The 20,625-nt window shown below is 48.8% G+C and overlaps 6 protein-coding genes across 12 annotated transcripts in view; 3 read left to right on the forward strand and 3 right to left on the reverse strand.

Moving 5' to 3' along the window:
* Positions 1–1,636, reverse strand: part of LOC125947928 (ceramide kinase) — a 4,929-nt gene extending 3,293 nt beyond the window's left edge. Inside the window, exons 1-3 of the mRNA XM_049673490.1 lie at positions 1,254–1,636; positions 589–870; positions 1–162 (exon numbers count right to left, since the gene is read on the reverse strand). The exon at positions 1–162 is cut by the window's left edge and continues 54 nt beyond it. Of these exons, the coding sequence (XP_049529447.1) occupies positions 1–162; positions 589–870; positions 1,254–1,365 (556 nt within the window). The 5' untranslated portion in view covers positions 1,366–1,636. The remainder of the gene's footprint in view (positions 163–588; positions 871–1,253) is intronic.
* Positions 1–20,625, forward strand: part of LOC125947888 (uncharacterized) — a 329,870-nt gene that overhangs the window by 304,660 nt on the left and 4,585 nt on the right. Inside the window, exons 2-5 of one of the 2 annotated variants that reach the window (XM_049673373.1) lie at positions 14,395–14,644; positions 17,932–18,133; positions 18,925–19,156; positions 19,252–20,566. In XM_049673373.1, the coding sequence (XP_049529330.1) occupies positions 14,527–14,644; positions 17,932–18,133; positions 18,925–19,156; positions 19,252–20,566 (1,867 nt within the window). In that variant the 5' untranslated portion in view covers positions 14,395–14,526. Of the gene's footprint in view, positions 1–13,247; positions 14,645–17,931; positions 18,134–18,924; positions 19,157–19,251; positions 20,567–20,625 lie in introns of those variants that run through there. The other variant, XM_049673372.1, reaches the window with a different exon arrangement.
* On the forward strand, positions 1,790–2,517 carry LOC125948018 (protein lin-52 homolog). The gene is made up of 4 exons (XM_049673645.1): positions 1,790–1,891; positions 1,954–2,025; positions 2,096–2,161; positions 2,226–2,517. Exons 1-4 carry the CDS (start codon positions 1,864–1,866, stop codon positions 2,369–2,371), a joined length of 312 nt encoding a protein of 103 aa, XP_049529602.1. The 5' UTR covers positions 1,790–1,863; the 3' UTR covers positions 2,372–2,517.
* LOC125947937 (prolyl 3-hydroxylase sudestada1-like) lies at positions 2,497–6,923 on the reverse strand. Of its 3 annotated transcripts, XM_049673509.1 has the most exons (6): positions 6,725–6,923; positions 4,349–4,439; positions 4,139–4,278; positions 3,864–4,064; positions 3,573–3,791; positions 2,497–3,499 (listed from the first exon to the last, which is right to left on the reverse strand). In XM_049673509.1, exons 1-6 carry the CDS (start codon positions 6,786–6,788, stop codon positions 2,529–2,531), a joined length of 1,686 nt encoding a protein of 561 aa, XP_049529466.1. In that variant the 5' UTR covers positions 6,789–6,923; the 3' UTR covers positions 2,497–2,528. The 3 variants fall into 3 exon arrangements, with proteins under 3 accessions (XP_049529466.1, XP_049529465.1, XP_049529467.1); XM_049673508.1 differs by lacking the exons at positions 2,497–3,499; positions 3,573–3,791; positions 3,864–4,064; positions 4,139–4,278; positions 4,349–4,439 and adding an exon at positions 4,483–6,277; XM_049673510.1 differs by lacking the exons at positions 2,497–3,499; positions 3,573–3,791; positions 3,864–4,064; ... (1 more) ...; positions 4,349–4,439; positions 6,725–6,923 and adding exons at positions 4,483–6,277; positions 6,404–6,718.
* On the forward strand, positions 7,088–8,550 carry LOC125948008 (calcineurin B homologous protein 1). Its single transcript, XM_049673636.1, has 2 exons — positions 7,088–7,398; positions 7,827–8,550. Exons 1-2 carry the CDS (start codon positions 7,332–7,334, stop codon positions 8,327–8,329), a joined length of 570 nt encoding a protein of 189 aa, XP_049529593.1. The 5' UTR covers positions 7,088–7,331; the 3' UTR covers positions 8,330–8,550.
* LOC125947919 (protein transport protein Sec23A) lies at positions 8,591–13,073 on the reverse strand. 4 transcript variants are annotated; one of them, XM_049673472.1, is made up of 5 exons: positions 12,917–13,073; positions 10,620–12,860; positions 10,260–10,277; positions 9,071–9,189; positions 8,591–9,002 (listed from the first exon to the last, which is right to left on the reverse strand). In XM_049673472.1, exons 2-4 carry the CDS (start codon positions 12,834–12,836, stop codon positions 9,100–9,102), a joined length of 2,325 nt encoding a protein of 774 aa, XP_049529429.1. In that variant the 5' UTR covers positions 12,837–12,860; positions 12,917–13,073; the 3' UTR covers positions 8,591–9,002; positions 9,071–9,099. The 4 variants fall into 4 exon arrangements, with proteins under 4 accessions (XP_049529429.1, XP_049529431.1, XP_049529428.1 ...); XM_049673474.1 differs by lacking the exon at positions 10,260–10,277; XM_049673471.1 differs by having other exon boundaries at positions 8,591–9,189.

A 20,625-nucleotide genomic window follows, 5' to 3' on the forward strand; every position in this document is an offset into this window, starting at 1 on the left:
CGTTGTGAAGGACAACATTTTTCACTCGCCATCGACTCGTCTTCGGGCAGACGAGGGCAGCGTAATGGATGATTAGATATTTTCCCACTATGGTTTTGCTGCCATCACCATAAAAATCACCCTCACGGCGTACGTCGGAATTGGACAATTCATCGCTGCTATCTGAAAATTGCAATATAAGGAAAAAAAAATGTTATTTTTTCCGTACAATATTAATGACACTTGCAGAAGCAATATAATTTTGAATTTTGATAAAAAAAAAAGTTCAAACGAAAAATTTTATCCGATGCATGGCTTCCAAAAATGGTCCAAACAACCTCCGGGAAAGACAAACGGGGCCAGCAGAATGCTTCATCGTGGTTTAGAGCTGATTCAAGCGTTCGGTCAATTATGCTGTTTGCGCAAATCATTCTGAGCCGTGATGTAATTGACGGCCACTTGCCAGCAGAAGTGAAACGACCGGTCTTTCGCGAGGTCATTGAAACGATAGAGCAACGAAATGGAGGAAATGTGCGTCATACAACGCAACCGGCTTCATCCACCCCGTCCTTGGTTTCAAAGCATGTACGCAGTGTACTGGTTGCTTACCGCGATTGCTGTGGCTGCTCGTGGCTAGCGTGTTGCTGGTGGTCGTCGAGGATAACGAGCTCGAGAGCACGGGTATGCGATCGCTGTCCAGACTGCTGTCGTGGGGCCCCCCATCGCTGGTAGCTTTAGCCGATCTCGAAGAAGACGACGATGTCGAGGACGACGAAGCGGCTTTTGGGGAATTGGTGCATTCTAGCCATCTTTTGCGCCCGTTGGTAGTGGGGTTCGCTCGATTTGATAGCACCACCGATAAAATATCCGTTATCGGAACCGCAACTTTTGCTGAGAGAATGAAAAAGAAGAAAAAAGGGGTAAAACGTAGCCCAACACAATGTGCGATAAATGACAAAAAAGAAAATACAAATCGATTAGGACAATTTAGGGGCCGATGGATTATTGTGCGAGCGATAAGATACTGCTCTTTAGGGGTTTTAGCGATCGATTACGGCGATGGAATTGAAGCCATGTGAACTACGATCAGCGCCTTCGCAACGTAGGCAACAAGCATGGAACTTTTCTTACACTTCCGGGTGAACGGGAAGGTTGCGCCACATTTCCTGCTTAGCACGATCCTGGATATTACAAGCTATGGAGGCCATAATTTACATTGTAGGCCGTGAGGGTCAAGGCCACAGCTCCCACGCACCCTCTCCCTAGCGGATTACCTTTCTTCGCTGCTTCTTCCTCCCATACAAGGATTCCGGCATTATAATACACACGGTACCGCTTCTTGGCTATCAAGAAACCGTTGAGTAGAACTTCGTGCTCTTTGTCCATGGCGATCAAAGTGGGGATTCTGCCGCTGATGCCGTTGATGCCGCTGCTGCTGGTGCATGGAATTCCCACCACCTACGCACGAATCCGCGCGTGTACCACCGAGAACCGAGAGAGCTAGTAGCGGAGATGCTTAAAATGAAGCCCCACACATATCGAAACGCACCGCCGAATATCGCACCGAGACTTAACTGAGCCGTAGATTTCCGAGACGTTCGGTGAAGGTTTTAAGCCAAGGTTTTTCCGCCCCGCTACTAATTCCAGGCTCGCGAGCGAGGGGGGCATGTTTTGGAGCCGCCGCTTCTTCTCCCCCCCCCTCCCCGTGTTCTTGTTGCAAGGAGCGGCTACACGTGCTACTCCAGTACTCCGGTACTCCCACAGTACTCAACCTGGCGCTATAAACGAAGACGGAGTTTTCCGAAAAATTCATTCGTTCATCCATTCAAGCGTCCTATTTTGTTTTTGTACGAAGGAAATCACCCTTTAAATCCTCCAGCGAGCATGTCGTCGAAGTACGTTAAAAAAGAAGGTAATCCGTGGGTCTCACCTGCTTTCGGTGCTGTCTTCTAACGCCCTCGTCGTTTCTTTCAGCATTGGATCAATCTAGCTTCCTGGACATGGAGTCCATCGATCCGGATGAGTCCGACTACTGGCTAGCGAAAGGTAGATTACCTGCAGCGCGCGCGTCATACCTATCTCTAATCGTCTGTTATTTCTATTCCATTTCCCGCAGAGTCCTTTGAAGCTCCCCCACGATGGACCAAGGGTCTGACCCAAGATGACATGAATGCTATATACCGTAAGTGAGGAAACCGGGGGTCACTTTGCAGCTACTAAAGCGGTACTCCACTGTATCTTTGTAGAAATGGGAGCACTTTCAACCAACGGACTGCTAGCGGAAATAAAGAAGATATTCGATCAGTCGTATCAGCTAGGTCTACAAGAAGCAACAGAGGTGACTAAGGGCAAAAACCTCAACATACTGCTACCTCCAACCAAACGGAAGTGATTTTTTTACGATCTTCTGATATATTTTTTAACAAGGTGTCGCTTCACTCCGGTGCCTCCCGCCGAGTGATAAAAGTCACGCTTAGTTCGGATTTATGCAATAATAAACATATTTCATAGGCTGAATAGCAAACCATAATGGTTCAATTTCAGTTAATTTATTCTGATTTGGATTTCGTGCGGCTTTCGGTTAGAGAGGTTTTGCGTTTCCGAAAGTACTTCATGATGGTGTTGAACGAAAACACTACCGGTATCATGATGGGCAGAAACAGTGGAATGTAGATGGCGTACTTTTGTTCGTTAGGGAAGTACAACAGGGCTAGTAGACTGGGATCGAAGAAGGCTCTTTCGGCGGAAGTATATGCTTCTCGTGCTAGTAGCGCAGCCTGCTCTAAATCACCTTCCAGCAGCTGGCTCTTTGCTTCCAGCACCTTCCGGTACGCATTGTGGATCGCTTCGCCCACCTCGTCATTGATCACGATGTACTCGATACCGGCGAGCAGTTGAATGAGGGATTGCAACGTCGTCGTAGCGGAATGCACCAAGTAGATGGTATTGGTACGCAAGAAGGTGTCCACTTCCCACAGGCGCGGTTCGATCCGATTGCATGGCACTAGCGCCGTGTCCAGGAGAGGCGCATTGTTTTCTAGATCAAATATTTTACGCAGTTGGTACAGCAACACAGGCATTATGTCCTGTGCGTGCAGGTACACTTCGGAGAATGCTTCATCTTCCATGTACTGCAGGCACGTTGCTTCCGAGGGACTAGCGAACACGATGCCACCCCATTTGGCTGAGGTGAATGCTTCCACATTTCCACTCTGTGGTGTCGCCCGCTGCCCATCCTTACGATATATCTTAAGCGGTGCCTGACTACACGGTGGAACGTATACTACCAGGTGAATGCACGGATTGTCGGTAATCTGCGTACCGAGCTTTTTCTCCAACGAAGTAATGATATGAGGCAGACTGTCTTCACCAAGCGCGTAATGTCGGCCTAGTTTCGACTCGTCCTGCACCTGTTTGGGATGCGTACCGGTTCCATCGATACCGACCTGGTATATCCACTGGGTTTTGATCGTGAAATTTGTAATCACGGATAGTTCGTCCAAAAATCGTGCGATATAATCTGCAAAACAGGATACATCGTGAAATGTACACCCGAGGGACGATTGTGTCACGCAAAAAACCGCTTCACCTACTTTCCGCAGCTGCCCTTACATTCCAGTGTACTCTCTGCAAATCCGGTCGCGGATTCAGCACGGTAATGAGTACCTCGTAATGTGGCTGCAGTGGGGCAGAGTTGAGCCGCAATTGACGACCTTTGCTTGTCTGCTGAACATCTCGTGATCCGAGAATTGCCTTCAGTTTATACTCCTGCAGGATCCACGAGGACAGCACCTGATAGGTTTTGAGCGATGCTGTATCGCCATGGTAACAGAAGACAGCATCGATTAGTTTCTGTTCTGTCGTACTCTCTATTGAAAACTCACTTGCGCTTTCGGAAATAAATGCCGTTCGTTCCGAAGTTACCAGAATATCGTCATCCAGCTTGTTCCACTCGATGAGCAAAAACTCGCCAATGGACGTCGGGTATCGTTTAAGCAGTTCCAGTTCCAGCTTAGCCGGGGTCTTTAATGCGGCCACCGTTTCCGGATCAAGTAATAGCTCGCGCAGATCAAGCTCGAACGCGACTGGAAAGGGAAGAAAGTAGTAAGCGAATGGTCTGTATGAGGAGTGGCCAGGCGACGGAACAGAGTGACCGTACAATTTTGCTCAAATTTTTTGCGCAGTTCGAATGCCAGTGTTTCACGTCGCTCGGCCGATTTGCAGTACAATCCCACTCGAAAGGTAGTCTTGATGTGTTGATCGTTGATGGCCTGTATTTCGTCGTACGGCAATGATACCCTGGGCACAGTACAAATTTTCTTATTCAACTTAGCGTCATGGAAACGACACGGTAATGACTGTACAATACCTGTAAACTTCCGTCGTCTTCCACCACATGGGTACACCAATAACGATGATGATGACGATGAACGCAATCGTGGCATAGATGTGGATCGCATCTGAAAATATTGTAAAATTTAAAACTTATCATTTGTTGCTTTGTTGCGATAATATCGATAAGAATTGAGGTGCGCAAATATAATCAGCCAAATAGGAAACATCTACAAGGTTGCTTTTGCGGTGGCACCGGTGCCAGTTCTTTATTGCATAGAAAGAACATTCCCGATGAACCATTTGCCCGCAACACACTGTACGCGTGCACCATTGCACTACTCCTTGTAGCTGCAGACCAGGATGTAAGTGTACGGAGGGTGCGGCACGGAGCTATCAGATTCGGCGCTTCGCTCCAGGCAAGTGTTATGTGAGACATATTTGGTAAACTTTGTTGTGCCCTCCGCACGATACACCACGTTCAGTACATTGTCCTTCGGTAACAGCGTCAGTAGTACGGGATCTTCGTCGAAGCACTCGCCGTACGGGGAAGGTAGCGCCACTGCTGAAGACGACGAGGGTTGATCATCGACGGATTTGCTGTTTGGTTGCTGCTGCTGCTGCTGTTGGTCCCCTTCCGGTACCAGGTAAGTGATGACACCCACGTTATCCTGAGCGTTCAGATAGAACGTTAGATCGAGCGTACTATCGGCGTAAGTTGAAGAATCACCGAGAACTGTATAGCATCCGCGTTCCCAGCGCTGCAGCTCAATGGCACATTTGGGGGCTTTCGCCTTCTTGCCGTACAAATCGAGCTCCGTGTACTCGTACAGCAGACGAAACATTGCGCGACTAGTGAACAGATCGTACAGCGCGGCCAACGGGCAACCTGGCGGTAACGATTTAAAGTTGAGCACCTCATACTTGCGCAAATGTGCTGGCCCTTTGATGGACCACTGCAGTTCATCGCCTTGGCGTAGATTTTCGAGCAGCGCGTCGAAGCGAGGGCGCAGGAAAAACTGTTCCAGAGAAACTTCCGAGAACATTTCCACCTTCTTCTGGACATTGTGCTTTACCTCGTCCACGAGGTAAACATCGTTGATCCAGGACGCCAGATTGGGCTCTCCATCGGGGGCTGTCCGTGGTCCAAAATAGTGTGTATCGATAATGATCGAAGACTGACTGGCGCTGCTGCCGTTGCCCCGTCCAGTGCCACCTTTGTCGATCGAGGGCCCATGGAACCAGCCATTAATGGTCAACCGTGGATAGACGAAGCTCGTCACTTCGCCTACTTGGTGGAAGGATTTTTCGCACACCCGAAACAACACCAGCTGATTGTTCCGAGGGAATATACGATCAGTCACGGGAAACACGGGTAACGAGTTCTGGTCGGCACGGAACAGCTCGAGCGCTCCACCATCCGATTCCTGCCACTCTCGGTGCCGGTCCCAGGGGCTTAGGTAGAACACGTACGCTATCCTTCGATCGGATAGTAGATCGTCGTGCACCAGCAGATAATCACCGGCATTATACATCGAGCAGGAAGCAGATACGTGTGTCAGCTTGATGCCGGTGAGCTCCTCTACCAGGGGCATCATTTGCTCCTTCAGCACGGTGTAGAACGCACGGAGATGGTCGCGCTGTAAGCTGCACAGATCGTTGGTCTGGTAAAATTCGTACAAATCCATCTGCTTCCGTTTCCATTCGAGCGTACAAAACTCCTCCTCTATCTGTTTGGTACTGTGAGCCGCTTCGGGCTCTTCTTGCAGAAAGTTCTGCAGCACGGCCAGCTGGAATGGGTCATTCTTGAGTACCGTGTTCGAGGTACACATTGAGACACCGCTCTTCCAGGCCGCCTTGAATTGCTCACGAAACTCATCTTCAAAAAAGCAACCGTTAATGGAGACGAGCTCGGTGTTTGAATCACTGCATCGGCTCCGTTTCGCTACCGGTGGTTTCAGCCGTTCTGCAAAGAGGACACAACCATAGAACCGAACATGATTATTGCATAGATCTGCGAAGCAAGTCCGGCACATCCGTCGCCGAATCGTGTAGGCGAGCCAAAGGTATCAAACAGAAAAGTCACACTCACCCATCATTTTTCCAGAGTCTAGCCTGCCGCCGTGTGTGATAACAGCGATTTAATGGTTCATTAAAAGGAGGAGAGACCATCTGGAAATGGGAGGAGACCACTTCGCGGCGCTACCGAAACGGACGGGAATTGATCATCGACCTCGGCCGATGGGAACTAGTAATGCAGAATGTGGCTTCATCCGGTAAAATGTTGGATTGTTGTGTGATAAGATGTGCTCCCTGTCGATCGACGGGGATGGGTCAACAAAACGGATCTGATTGCCGTTTTGTGTTGTAAAAATAAATGGAAAAAGTTGACTGTGAAGAACTTGTGGTTTACCATCTTCCTGCGTTGAAGAACCGCCACCGGTATCTGCCTCGCTGGTGTTCCTGCTCTTGCTCATCGCACAATTCTGTAATTACGGGTAATTGTTCACACTACGCCACCGCACTTCATCAGTTCTACGGACTTTTGTTCACGGATTTTGGTTTAATTTAGCTTTTTCCACGCAGAAACACGCCGCCCAGTAGTCTTCTTCTTTTTCTTCTTCTTCTTCTTTTATTTTATAGTTTTTTGTCGATTTTATCGTTTTTTATTTCGTTCGTTGTATCGTTTTGAACGTTTATCTCGCTTTTTCTATTGTTTGTTTCGCTTTATTTTTCACTTATTTCGTTTTACAGAGGATTTTTCCAAAATAAAATGGAAAAATTCTACAATCTTGGAACAATTTCTTGCGATTTCATAGCAAATTAGCAGCATTTGCAACTATATTGTGGCCTTAGTAGTCGGTCCCAGGGTCTACTAGTACTATCTACTATCTAGTGCTACTAGTACCTCGACTAGTGCATTCGATCTCCCGCTGCCGTTCAGTGCAGTTCGATCTGGGATTCCACTCCGCTTAAAACAAGAATCCAGCCTCGTTTCCATCCATAAAGTGTTGAACAAGATGGGCAATAAATCGTCGCTGTTGCTACGGGAGGAGGAGATCGCCCAGATTCACGAGGAAACTGGATGTAAGTAGTACACGGGTTTGGAATCAACATTAGTTCCTGGCGAATGCGAAATCGCGAAAAACAGCTTGGACATTCTTCATCGAAATGGAGGGCCACATCGAGTGAAATTTTATCTTTGCTTGCCTACGTCCACTCTAGTGCCCGTAATTAAACTCGCAGGCAGACCGACTGATAAGAGCGTTGGAGGGTTTGCGAGGGTGGGGAGTGCACTACCTTGTACACGATTCCGCCGTGAACACAAGGGTACAGATAATTAGAAGGCTTTACTGTGCATGGAGCGTGTGTGACACCGTTAACGAGCACACGTAGTCAATACCGTCGAGTACAAACGCCCGACGTGATTTTCTGAAGGTCGTCTCTAATCACTTCGTGCAATAGAATACTTGCTTGGTAGTAAGAAACTAACGATCTTGTTTATCCCTTCGCAGTTACACCGAATCAAATCGAGCGTCTCTATTCCCGCTTCACGTCGCTCGATCGGAACGATTGTGGGACGCTGTCCCGTGAGGACTTCCTGCGCATCCCGGAGCTCGCGATCAATCCGCTGTGCGAGCGAATAGTGCACTCCTTCTTTGCCGACAGCAGCGACGATCGCGTCAACTTCCGGCAGTTCACGCGCGTCCTGGCCCACTTCCGGCCCATCAAACCGAACAAGGAAAACAAGCTGAACAGCCGTGAGGCCAAGCTGCGATTCGCGTTCCGCATGTACGATCTCGATGACGATGAGACGATTTCGCGCGAGGAGCTGCTCAACATTCTGCAGATGATGGTCGGTGCTAACATAAGCCAGGACCAGCTGAACAGCATCGCCGAGCGAACGATCGTTGAGGCGGACACGGTTGGTGTGGGCAAGATTTCGTTTGACGATTTTTGCCGTGCGCTCGAGCGCACCGAGGTGGAGCAGAAGATGTCGATTCGTTTCCTGAATTAAGGATCAAGTTCTGCTTTTTTCGAGAGAAAAATCCGGAACTGCTGCTACATACCGAAAATTCCGAGGGCACGCATTTCCAGACGCCGCACAATTATTCCTCTTTATCGTTATTGGTTTCTTAAGCACTCTGGTGCCGCGGTTACGTGCGCGAACAAGTCGTTGGTGTAAATAGGCTAGAAAAACAAAACCAATAAACCAAAAGTTTGTGCAAAACCGTTGTATGTCTCTCTCTTCATTCGGAGTACCAGTAATAACGGAAAATTGTTTCCCATCGAGAAAAGCGCTTTATTAACCTGCGATTGTTTCTATAAACCCTTAAATACGATCTCGGTTTCCACCAATCGAGCCAGCGTAACCGAAGCGTTTCGAAGTTTACAAGGCATCGAGAGACCGGAAACCCTTCCTTTAGTTACACTACATTCAAACAAAACTAGGGATTCATATGCTTTCTGCTAGCGGAGTATAGGTTGAAAAATCGTATCGATCAATAACAAATAAGTTTCGAATTTCTCGTTCATTGTGGTATAGCCGCAACTGCCTCTGGCATCGGCCAAATTACTATGGACCATACGATTATATGTATGCAGTGGATCCACATTGAAATAATTCGCCTCCGCTCCCTTATATCTGGAATACTCTTCAATAACGCCTTCCGGCTCCTCTTTAATGGATGCTGATGGTGACGGGGCGGAGAAGGAGTGGTGGTGATAAAATTCAATTTCATTTTTAATTGAAACGTACCCAATTCAATTCACCCAGCCTGTTCCCCCTTATGTAGTCGATGATACGGCCAGCTTCTTCAGATGCTCCATGAATACTTGCAGCGAAACATCATCGGTCAACACAGGAGCACCTCCATCCTAAGATAAGCGAACGTTGCATTGATTGGTTTGATCAGATGATGTCCAGCAGCGTTTGCACAGGAAGAGACATAGAAAACGGAAAACATATGACGATTATCAGTTATCGATTAAATTACAAGTTGGCAAGAGGAAATGGGTTAAATACAATAAATTTAAAAGCATTAGATAATCATAAAATAAAATCTAAACTAAACCATATAATTTCATTTACACATTTACATTTATCAGCTTAACAGTAGATTAACCCCAGCATGATCAGAGTGTGCTTGAACATACGAATATACTGATCATAGGCCACCTTAAAACCTTACACTAAACGGTGTGAATATATTTTACCCATTAACATATGCCTGTACCGCTTCCGTTTTTGCCGCTTTTGAGAAAAGCCGTAGACCTTTACATTATTAGTTTTTTAACCTTTTCAACAGTATAGCTATATTAGTTCCCAAAATGATGAAAAGATACCTATACTATGCCGGTGTCATGTTCCCAATTAGCACAATAACAGTCTCATTTTCGCCTTTTTAGAAACATTAGCACCCGCCCGAGGTTCTGAATTGATAGATTTATGCATTAATTGTTGCTTTTTCAAGCACCAATACATGTCAGCAGATTCTATAATTGTGGAATCAATTTAAAGCCATCTGTGAACATATTGCCGCTGGAAGTATTCTGTTATGTAAATTAAAGAAATGTTGGAAATTGTGATAGAAATTAGGCAGTTTCAACAGCGCTTTTCTCAAATACAGATTGGGCAGTATATGCTGAGTTTAGTAAAACTCCCAACTGGTGTTCTATGTGAACGGTATCAGTAAATATAGAATGTACAGGTGATAAAACTAAATTGCCCGAAAATATCCACTGGTGCATTACGCGAAACGCGTTAACATTCGTTGTGGCCTCTTGCAAAAGGTGTGATAACCGAGTTAGTGGCATTGTAGTTACAATCGCTCCCGTCTGTCTGTGCAACTTCCACCAGAGTCTTGTGCAATGTATTAATGACTATTTGCAACATGTCAGAAAGATTGAATGGGTGGTAAATGAACAGAAAAAAAGGTAATATCTACCGCACTCGGAACCGCCATCTATCTCGTCGAGGTAGGAGAGGATCACAGTATGTGTTGGGATATGACGTAGTACGGTGATGCGCAATTTACGATCGTTCCACGGAGAGGTCGATAGGAGGGTAGTAGACCAGTTCATTGTGTGTGTGTGTATGACAGGGTAATGGTACGGACACCAAATTTGATTTCGGTTTTGAAATACGAAATTTGCAAATAAAAAATGGTAATGGAAAAAAACCACAAGAATTTTCCAACCGAAGAAGAGAAACAGCAACAAAAAAAAAAGTTCAATCAATCAAAAAACCACACAAAAACACTGTAAGATCGGAAGATAATGAAGGTATGGAAGAAACGGAGACTCACCTGACCGTAGGCGTACATGTTGTTGTGAGTTTGCGAGGGGTTAACCTTGGACAGTAAAAAGCGCGCCTGCGAACCACCCTGCTCGGTGTCGATGTACCGTGGCATCGGGAAGCGGGTTTGCAGGATCTCCTGCGCATCATCCACCGGTGCCTGCAGCAGTTGCTTGAAGTTTTCGTACTCCGGCATCTCCTGGTACCGATCCTTGCGCCACTGCGCGATCGTTTCACCGTGAAAGATCAGTATCTGGAAGAACGTGTCCATCAGCAGGATACGATCTGGCTGGATCGAGGACGTGTCGAGGAGCACGGGCTCGGGTGGCCCATTGAAGGAGTAGGAGTACAGTATCGGTTGGATCATGATGAGCGACTGGGTTAGATCTTCCCGCATTAGCATATGTCGGTAGAAGGTCGTTTCGTCGGGACTGTTGTTAAACACCTGCAGAAACTGGGATCGCCGCAGATGGTACATGAACTGCGGGAAGAGGGAAAAGTTCTCCGCCAAGCGGAAACTGTTCGGATCGTCCTTGCCGTACTCGCCGAACTTTTGGCAGAGCCGAATCAGCTGCCGATCGATCCAGCGCAGCGTATCGGGACCATCGTCTGACTCCGCCCGATACACGACCATCCGAGACATGAGGACGGCGGCCGCCTCCTGATCGAAGCCCGCCGAGATCATGTGCAGGTTGGCGGTGGCGTCGGCCCAGCTTCGCGCAACCGTAGTCACGCGGATGCGTCGTTGACCACTGGAATGCTGATACTGCGTAATGAACTGCAGACACCCGCGGCCACCCTGCGGTATCGGAGCGGCATGCTGGTTTGCGACCTCGAAGAAGAACGCCATCGTCGTGTTGGGCGACATCGTACACAGCTTCCACTGTACCGTGTTGCCCATGCCGATTTCCGTGTCGGATACGGAGGCATTTTTCACGTTTAGTGAGACGCAGGAACCGATACCACCTTCGACCTTCAGCTCGCGCGAACACTTGATCTCTAGCGTACCATTAAACGCCATCTTCAGTTCGTTCTTCTGGTCCGTTGCGAAGACGCGCTGGTACGTTTGCTTGAACAGCGACGAGTTGAACGAATCGCCCATCACCATGTGGCCACCGGTCGAATTGCAGCACTGCTTCATCTCCATCAGGCCTGTCTGATCGAGTGCGCACGAGTAGATATCGATGCAGTGACCATTCGTAGCGGTGCGCAACGCCAGCGCTTCGTAGTGTTTAATCGCCTTCTTCATGTACTTGGCGTTATCCTTCTGAATGTCGTGGTGCGATCGGATCGGATGCTTCAATTCATCATCGACCACCTGACCGGGGCCTTGCGAGCATGGACCACCAACGAAGAGCATAATGCGTCCTCCCGTATTCGGATAGGTGCACTCCAGCAGACCGACTGCGATCGAGAGAGCGGCTCCGGTGGAGCGAAGGAAGCGCTTTCCTTGCGGCACTGGCCACGGATCGCGTTGCAGTTCGCCGAGCAGATCGGTGAGCGCCATATCGCACTTGTGCAGTGGCTGTAGGAATCGGTTTGCCGGAGGAACCGGAGCACGCTGTGCTTGCTGGTGTCCCGGCTGCTGACCAGGTGCGGGCCCCCGTCCGATACCCAGCATATCTTGTATCTGCTTCGCGCTCAGGTCCTTTGTGCCACGAAAAACGTAACTTTTCGAACATCCTTCCGTACCCAGCTCATGCACCTGCACCATCTTGCCGAAGGTTATCAGCCCCACCAGCGCATTGGCCGGTAGCAGACTGAGAGACATCTGTAGCGAGTCCTTAAGCGCCGTCAGCTCATCCTCGTCCATGCACGTATCTACGACGAAGAGAAATACCGGTGGCATTGCGGGGGCGCGCGTAATCGTGTACTCGATGGTGCTGAACCCTGCGATCAGCTCAGCCGGTTGGTGCTGCTCCGAGATGGCCGCATACTGCGGTGGGAAAGGATTGCGCTGGAAGCAAAAGTTGCAAACCCACAGCTTCGCCCGGTAATCAACCTGGCAGAGTGGATTGAGGATGGCCCGGCATGTCGTACGGGTGCACACGACGGGGTCGTACAGAATTGGAGGCAGATCGGGGCGCTCTTTCAGCGGTTGGTACAGGCATCCGAGTGGAACGACCAGGCGCGTCGAATCGATCCGACTCGAAGGCCAAACGTTCCACGTAAACCGGATCCCATCGCGGTCTTCGTTTTGCTGGATAAACTCCTCGTAAGTGGTCATCGCGCTGCCGACAGGGGTGGTGCGCTGCAAGAAACGATCGGTCAGCACGATAGCAACAGTCGTTGTAGCCAACCTCTTACCTTTTTAACCGAACCAACGAGCCAATAAGAAACTTTTTAAGCAGCTAAAATTCTAAAACATCCACGAAAGCATCGCGAGAAAAACGTACCAAAAAGTACCGAGCCCCCCTAGGTCCGGGCGAAACACGTAGCCTGTCAAAACGAACACGTCACTTCGCCCCGATTTCGCCGCGTCTCGCTGTGTCAAGGTTGATAGAAGGTGGGTACGCCCCATTAACAGAGAGGTATGGAAACGGGTCTCTTAACGCTTAATAGACCCGTTGGCAGAGCAATTTCGGGTCTCTTAAGCGTTAAGAGACCCGGTTGCATACATTTTGTTAATGGGGTGCTGCTGTCAAGCTGAAAACCTCTAGAAGAAGAAGAGGACGAGGCGGAAAAAGAAGAAGTAGAAAATCCTAGTTTTTCTGGGAGCGGCGGTGCGTGTTTCTGTGAATTATTGTGGTAAAGCAGGGCAAGACGCAGCAGTGTGAGCCTCCACGAACTCTTACGTAGCATCGTTCTCTGCAGTGATCCTGCACCGAGCAGCCAGTTTTCGCAGCCAACAACCGTCGATTCCCCTGTTAATTTCGCATCGACCGAATCGCCACGTTCCGCTTCTTCTTCTGGTTGCACTTTGATCGTGCCCGTGCGCACCCGTTGGCAGAAGAGAAAGCTGCTGGACCAGCTGGAACAGCGCTGGACGGGTTGTTGTGTGGATCAGCGATCCCGATTCGCAGAACTCATCCTGCCCGTCGTCAAAGGTTGGGTCACGGGTGAAAAAACTACAACGCATTTCACGCCCGTGTTTCGTCATCTTCCGCAGCTGGTGGCGCGGCCTCATAATCGTGATTTCGTCCTGCTTCTGCTACCTTCGTCAACTGTCAAGTGCGATCTGTGAAAAAAAGAGCGAGAGCGCCAACCGATGATCTAAAAGAGTGCCCGCGAGTGTGGCAGTCGAGCGAGCGAGAAGGCAACAGCCATGAATCGACGACGACGGTGTTTACGCGGAGTTGCCTAGGTTCTTAAATTAAAGATTTTCGTTTTTCGTCGTCACTTCATCGTTTTGTGCCGTTCTTGCCACCCCTGCACGGGTGCCGTGACCGACGATTCTCGTCTCAGTGGATTATTTGTTTGTCCGGTATTTCTACTCTGCATCGCGCGCCGTCCACGTCCCCGTTTCCTCTTGTGCGTCGCGTTAGGCGTGGAAAAAATGATCACGAGCAGATAGCTGGCGCGGCCTGCTGCGAATTTTTGCGTGAGCAAAGGTGAACGAAGTGTGTGTCGTCGTCGTCGTCGTCGTCGTTGTGATAAAGAGCGGTCGGCGTTTGCGAGTTTGAGACACCACCCTACCCCGCCTTACTCGATGCAGACGAGAGTCATCCAACAACAATAACTACTGTCGGCGGGAGCGTCAAGGACTAACTGCGTTTCCCGTTAATCGATGCAGAAATCATAAGTGGCGAAACGGCCTTTTTGCCTAGTGGGCTGTGCGTGTGTAGAAGCTTCTTAAGCCCCTATCCTTTGAGTGAGAAGCAGAAGTAGTTTCGCCACAACCGTAATTTCTTCTGTTCGATAAAATTCGATATCGGGATCATCACCAACAGCAGCTAGAGGAATAGAAGGGCTTCAAGATGTGGACCCCATCGTACGACATCATCGTGGAAACGCTGACCGGGTCAGAGTTCGAAGTGACGGTCAACGATCGAGACACGGTTGGCTACATCAAATCCAAGATACAGAAATATGAGGGTAAGTGCCCAAACAAGTGACCCTTGTAGTTGCTGGACGTACATTGAGCGCAGTATTAAACCAATTTTCCGTGTCCTCAATAGAATAGAATGATATTCGTCGTGCCATGCTATGCACGACTGTGTGCATGATGCATTGATTTCCTTTGTACCATTAATTGATTCCCGATTGCGCCGCAGTATCCGCAGAGGCATCCGTGCAATGGGGCGCATCATAAACCTCATTATCTGCGCTTCAATCGCTTGAAGTTGAATGATTAATTCAGTTAGCAAATTATAATAGTTCAAACAAAGCAGTCGCTACTATTCCGCATCGGCCACTGCGGTTCCTTGTAGCCATCTTGTGTCGCACAATGATGGACGGAAGTAGTTCACCCTTGAATTGCAACGGATGCGGCCAGCAGATACTACCGTTGGGTCTCTGACGACCTTGGGAGTAAATGCTAGGAGTTGCGTAATACGACCAACTCGTAATGGACTCCTGTGCTGCAACCCGCGGATCGTTCTTCAATTTCGATTTTTATTTTCTTCAGGCAACATATTTTTACATAACCTTTCGCGAAAAGAAAAGACGTTGAAGGCGGGATTGTTACTGTAAAAAGTGGGCTGTGTCGGCTGGAGCTACGCAACCACAGGCGCTGTCGTCTGCAGTGGCGGTTTGAAATCCAAATCAATTCACGCGCTTATCTAAGCTGGCCATAAAATCGCTTCGTTGATTCTTTTTTCGTCTTTCGTTCGTTCGATTAAAGGAACAAAGTGCGAGAGACTGCTAAGAACAATAGGAAGGTGAATTGTGTTTCCCAAATGAAAACGTATCGCGATACCGCATACGTTAATTTGTTCGATAAATCCAAGTAACAGTCGCGCAAATGGCGCGCTCGCTGGCAAAGTAGTACGTGTAAGTTATGCCAATTGCAGCTGGCGCCATAGACGTCTGTGTCGCGTTGCCATATTGTTTGCATTTTCTGCTGCAGCTCGGTATCATTTGGACAGCACAAGTTCAGTCGACCGCGCTCGAGCCAGAATCGATATTTATTATTAGCTCTGCCACGTCAGCACCTTTATCAACCAACAGCATTCAGCGACGGGGAAGGAACCAAAACATCGCCGGGAAAAACTGGACTAGCGAGTAAATGCGCTACTGCCTGATTCCGGATCGCTAAACTGGCCAAAGGCACCCACTGCTGCTGCTGCTGCTGCTGCAGGCGCTCCTCCATTCTCCTTCCGTTTGTGGGCCACGATTGTTTCACGTGCAATCTTTTACCGCGTGTGCCAACCGATTCGTTGCAACTGATAAGCTAGCTGCTGTTCATGACGATGATGATGTTGGTCGGAGTTTGTGTGTGTGTCTGATCCACGACAGCAACAGCAAACCTCTCGTCGTGTCCCCGTTGACATATTTGCCTCGCGAGAGTGTATTTTTCACTGTAAGACGATTTGCTAAAACGCCCTCCGCGACAATTATCTTCTTCCAGCCTTCCTTTTGTCTGGACTGACGGACGGACGTTCTGATACCGGTATCGGACGCGAGCATTTTGTGCAAAATCTAGCGTGCAGGTTGTGGACTCGGCAAGCCTTGCCGAGATAGCATTGAGATGGTCATGTTCATCCCGGGCGACAACCTTCTGTCGTTTGATGCAACTACTCTCACGTTTGATTCGCACGCAGTTCCTGGCAACCGGCACACGGCATCTTTGATGCGCGCTCGTTGATTGATGAGTTTACTGAGCCCAGCACCTTCTATCTGGGCTATTCATATCGGTAATTCAATTCGAGTTCAGGCCGCGGTGGATGCACTCGAATCTTCTGGATGAATTACTTCGCGGGTTTTTCCATTGCAGTACAGCGGCCGATGCCTAGTGCCACGATAAATTTGACTTTTTTTGTTCTCAACAGCCACAATCCTTTATTGTTTGGTCTGCTCGGAGGCAGATGCGTTAGGACTTTGGACACTTTATAAGAAAAGATACTCCCGTCCTATCGTTGTTGGACACGTCGCATCAAACATTAGAAACTAATCACCTATTGTTGCTTCAGTTAAGATATTTACCGCAGATTGGTACTAGCCGATTCATCCTGTCCTGTGCGACTGTCCCAATTTCGAATCGGTGTCCGGTGCTTCCATCGACCCCCATAGTACTGATAAGACTATGTGTGTGTAACTCAATTCACTTTCTAGGTGAATAAACCGAGTGATCGTTCCCACCAGATAGTCGAATCTATATTTTAGAACATCTAACGCAGCCTCAAACCGCTAAATGGATCCATTGACTGATTGCCATATGCGGTGATAATGGTGGATGCAGCAAGAGACACTGCTACCGGTATTAGGCAGTATTTCGAGCACCGTCGTCGTCTTATCACGGGGTGCAACGGCGACGACGACGTGTGATCTCGCGTTTGTAAAATTTCCTATCCTCGCTGTTGACCGTTGACAAGCAGAGCTGACGTCGCCCCAGCAACACGTTATGTGTGATCTGTTGAAATCTGGGCTAAGTGGGGGAAAATCGCATCCGATTTCGCTTCGCATATTCCAGCACAATACCGGGTGGGGTGCATGCATAGATTTGATTTCTTTCATTCCTGTAAACCTAAATGGTACAGCTCATTAAATGCACTATTTATTAGAAGAAATAAGAGGAATCAGTCTATTACTAATCCATTCTTTCGCACTCTTGAACGGCTATACTAGATCAACTTTTCTGCTAGCTACATACATACGGTTGCCTCTCAGCGAAGTGTGATGTAGTGGCAGTAGTCTGTGGACGAGAGGAGGGCGCGAAAATGAAAAATAAAAATAATCAAAGTTGCTATTTTTAAACCATCCCTCTGCTGCCTGCTACGTGTAGGCGCAGAGCAGTGGCCGTGCAACGACGACGCCGGCGCACATGTGGCGGTGTAATTGTTGCATTATTATTAGTTTGTGATGAATTTGCCCATTTAATTCGAAGCAGAACTGTGATAAGATTGTAAGCAGCTGCGAATGGGCTGCTGGATCTGCCGTCATTTTTGCAACGCGCGTGACGTATAGGAAGCTGCATCCCAGTCTATTTCTGGCGTGGGTCCATTAATCATATGTGTTTTGAGTCTGATAATGAACTGGCAATTCGGTACCTATTTCGGCAATCATTGATCGATGAACGCGACTGAATGAAAAGAGAAGAAAAAGGGCTTATGTAACGTTATCGTTCGCTGTGGTAGGGTAATGAATGATTCAGCCGCGAAAAGACACATAGAATTATTCGGCTATTTTCTATTTATCGTATTGTTTTTGGTTCTCGTTCCCAGGCATTCCGGTCAATCAGCAACACTTGCTGTACAAACACAAGGAGCTGAATGACGCGATGGTTATGAAGGATATACCGTTGGTGAATGGGTCTCGCCTTAAACTCGTGCTCGGCATGAAAGGTGGCCCGATCTCGTCCAAGCGGCTCGTCACCATCTCGTCCGACTACGATAACTGGCTCGACATGAGCGACGTTCTATCCGGGTAAGTAGGCGCTAATCTCTGTTGTTGCTCCCGCTACTGCGGCTACTGTGTTTGCTGCTGCATCTGTGATGGCTCCTGTCTGACCATCGTAGAAGCTAGTCGCACTCCGGCTGTGTTCTTTTCTTTTCACCGTGCATACATACACGAATACCCGCAGCTGTAGAGGTCGGCACTAATCGATTCGTTGGTTGCTGAATACACGCGCGCTCTAGCCGATGGGGACTGCGCTGTACTGTGGTTTATTTATAAATTTTCGCCCGTTTAAGGCGTGTCTCGGCATCGCCGCTCGTCTCATGTATGTCCCTTTTTCAGTTCCTTCACGGAGCACTTAGTGGTGCTGTGTTCGCGAGTGTCGCCGCTGCCCCCGCCATAAGCGGGTAAGCCACCGCTCTCGTGTTGATCCGGCTGTATGTGTATGCCCCCGACTGGCGCGAGAACCACAAGACATGGACGGGCTTGTAGGATTTGTGTTTTGGTGGCCGGATAGCCAAACTATTTTTAACCAGCTTCCTGATGAGTTGAAGTTGAAATCACGCGACTCCCCGTGACACGCGCTGTGGCGTCGAGCGGCAGCTAATTCCGCCCATCAGTGTATGGGTTGTGTTTATCATGCATTTCCCTGGAAATGCTGTTAACAATGCAGTGTGTACCACTTGCGGAGGTTTTTCTCAACAATATTTCCTATTAACGGAAGGATATACTGCTTCCCTATCTCGGGTCATAAACTCGGCTTAGTGTCCGGCATTAACTGAAATACCTAATTAAACAATTTCTTCGTTTTCCGCCAACAGGGAAGATCTGATGAACCTGCAAAGCCCCGGGCTGAAGCTGCTGCTCTACAAGGACAACAAAAAGAACGTTCATCGGCTGATGAAAGTGCGCGCGGAGAAAGCAGGCGATGGCATGAAAAGCTCACTTTCACGATCGGTCATTGGGAGTGGTGCTGCCGGATCAGGATCATCTCACGGCAATGGTACACTCCAACCCACCCAGAAAGAACGAGACATTGCTGTAACGAAGGAAGTAAGTGTACCTTGAAATGAATTCCCCTTATCGTTGTCGTGTCACCGTTAAATTTTCGATTCCTAAAATGGACTGCTTCAAAACTTTCGCTTCAGAAACTGGCACTAATCCGGGCAAAGCTGAGCCAAAAATCAAAGAGACTGAGCGGCGGTACAACGGCTGTGGACGCCGTTGGCGATGACGGCAGCGTCGTTGAAAAGACGACTGCGTTGAGTGTCACCAGTGACGCACGAAGGCAACAAGCGGCGGTGGAATTGAATGAACATGTTCGTGATATCGACGGTCCCAAAAGCACCACGAGGAATTCATACCGCCACAAGAAGCGTCATCATCATCATCATCACCATCATCCGCATGAGACTGTGATTAAAGAGGAAAAGACCCCAATTGGATACCATAGATCGGCAGCTGCTGCGGCGGCGGCAGCAGCGGCTGCGGCAGCAACTGCTCTAGGCGCTCACGATGCATCACCTATCTTAGGCACTATCGGTTCGATGCTTTCTAGTTCATCTTCCGCACCGCACCGCAAATCGATGCCCGCTGTTATCGATCCGTCGTCCACCGGTTCGCATCCGTTTAACTATGGTTTAGTCAACTTGCTGCACGGTGGCCTTGGTAGAAGTGGCACCTCTTCCTCGGCACGCTCCAAGCAGACCGTGCTGGAGCTGGAGAAGCGCTCACAGATCCGGGAACACCTGCAACGGAACCGATCCTTCAAGACAATCAGTGCTAAGGGCTACGATTTTGCAGCAAGAGACACACCGAACACCCTGCCCAGTGGCCATGTATCCAACAGTGGACTCGAGCGTTCGCTGTCCTTTCAGTCGAATGGAGTATTGAATCGATTGGATGGTGGAGAAACTGCTGCTGCTGCTGCTGCTAGTGGAGCCTGTCGTGGTACAATCGGTTATCCGGCCGCCACCAGTCAGGCCCGTTTAGGAGGACGGGGAGGAAACACATGCACGACTCAATCCCTGCGACAACTGGACGAACGAGTATCCTCCGCGTCGTTGCATGATCTGATCGAACTGCTCAAGTACACGCCGTCCAAGAAACACCGAACCTTTTCTAATGACGCACTGAACAAGTATGCTGGTGGCAGTTCCAAGAAGTATGGTGCTGGTGCTGTTAGTGGGGGATTGGGCAAAAAGTCGTTGCCCGAAATCAATCCGTCTTTGAACAATATTGATGAATATATCTCCGATTATGATATCGGCATGAAGGCGACTGCTGGCACCGGTGGTGGTATGGGTGCCGCCCTGTCGACGGGCACCATGGCGAAATCTTCTTTGGCTACTATCGCTGGAGACTGTAAGATAGCGGCCGCAGAGATTGCTTTCAAGAATGGAGGGCACGCAGCGGTTGCAGTCGATAAACCATTTCGAAAGTTGTACAAGTCTACATCCGATGGTAAGTTGTGCGATTTAATTAGAATATCATTATTCATTTGTAATCAGTAGAAACAGTGA

Source organism: Anopheles darlingi, chromosome 2 (genome assembly GCF_943734745.1).
Source record: "Anopheles darlingi chromosome 2, idAnoDarlMG_H_01, whole genome shotgun sequence".
Taxonomy (NCBI): domain Eukaryota; kingdom Metazoa; phylum Arthropoda; class Insecta; order Diptera; family Culicidae; genus Anopheles; species Anopheles darlingi.

Bases quoted from the DNA above. Each gene is read 5' to 3' on its own strand.
- LOC125948008 (XM_049673636.1), top strand. From the start codon at position 7,332: ATGGGCAATAAATCGTCGCTGTTGCTACGGGAGGAGGAGATCGCCCAG. The intron at 7,399-7,826 runs GTAAGTAGTACA...ATCCCTTCGCAG, and splicing joins GATTCACGAGGAAACTGGAT to TTACACCGAATCAAATCGAG.
- LOC125948018 (XM_049673645.1), top strand. From the start codon at position 1,864: ATGTCGTCGAAGTACGTTAAAAAAGAAG. The intron at 1,892-1,953 runs GTAATCCGTGGG...CGTTTCTTTCAG, and splicing joins GAAGTACGTTAAAAAAGAAG to CATTGGATCAATCTAGCTTC. The intron at 2,026-2,095 runs GTAGATTACCTG...CATTTCCCGCAG, and splicing joins CGACTACTGGCTAGCGAAAG to AGTCCTTTGAAGCTCCCCCA.
- LOC125947919 (XM_049673472.1), bottom strand. From the start codon at position 12,836: ATGACCACTTACGAGGAGTTTATCCAGCAAAACGAAGACCGCGATGGG.
- LOC125947937 (XM_049673508.1), bottom strand. From the start codon at position 6,788: ATGAGCAAGAGCAGGAACACCAGCGAGGCAGATACCGGTGGCGGTTCT. The intron at 6,278-6,724 runs GTAAACCACAAG...TCCTCTTTGCAG, and splicing joins TTCTTCAACGCAGGAAGATG to AACGGCTGAAACCACCGGTA.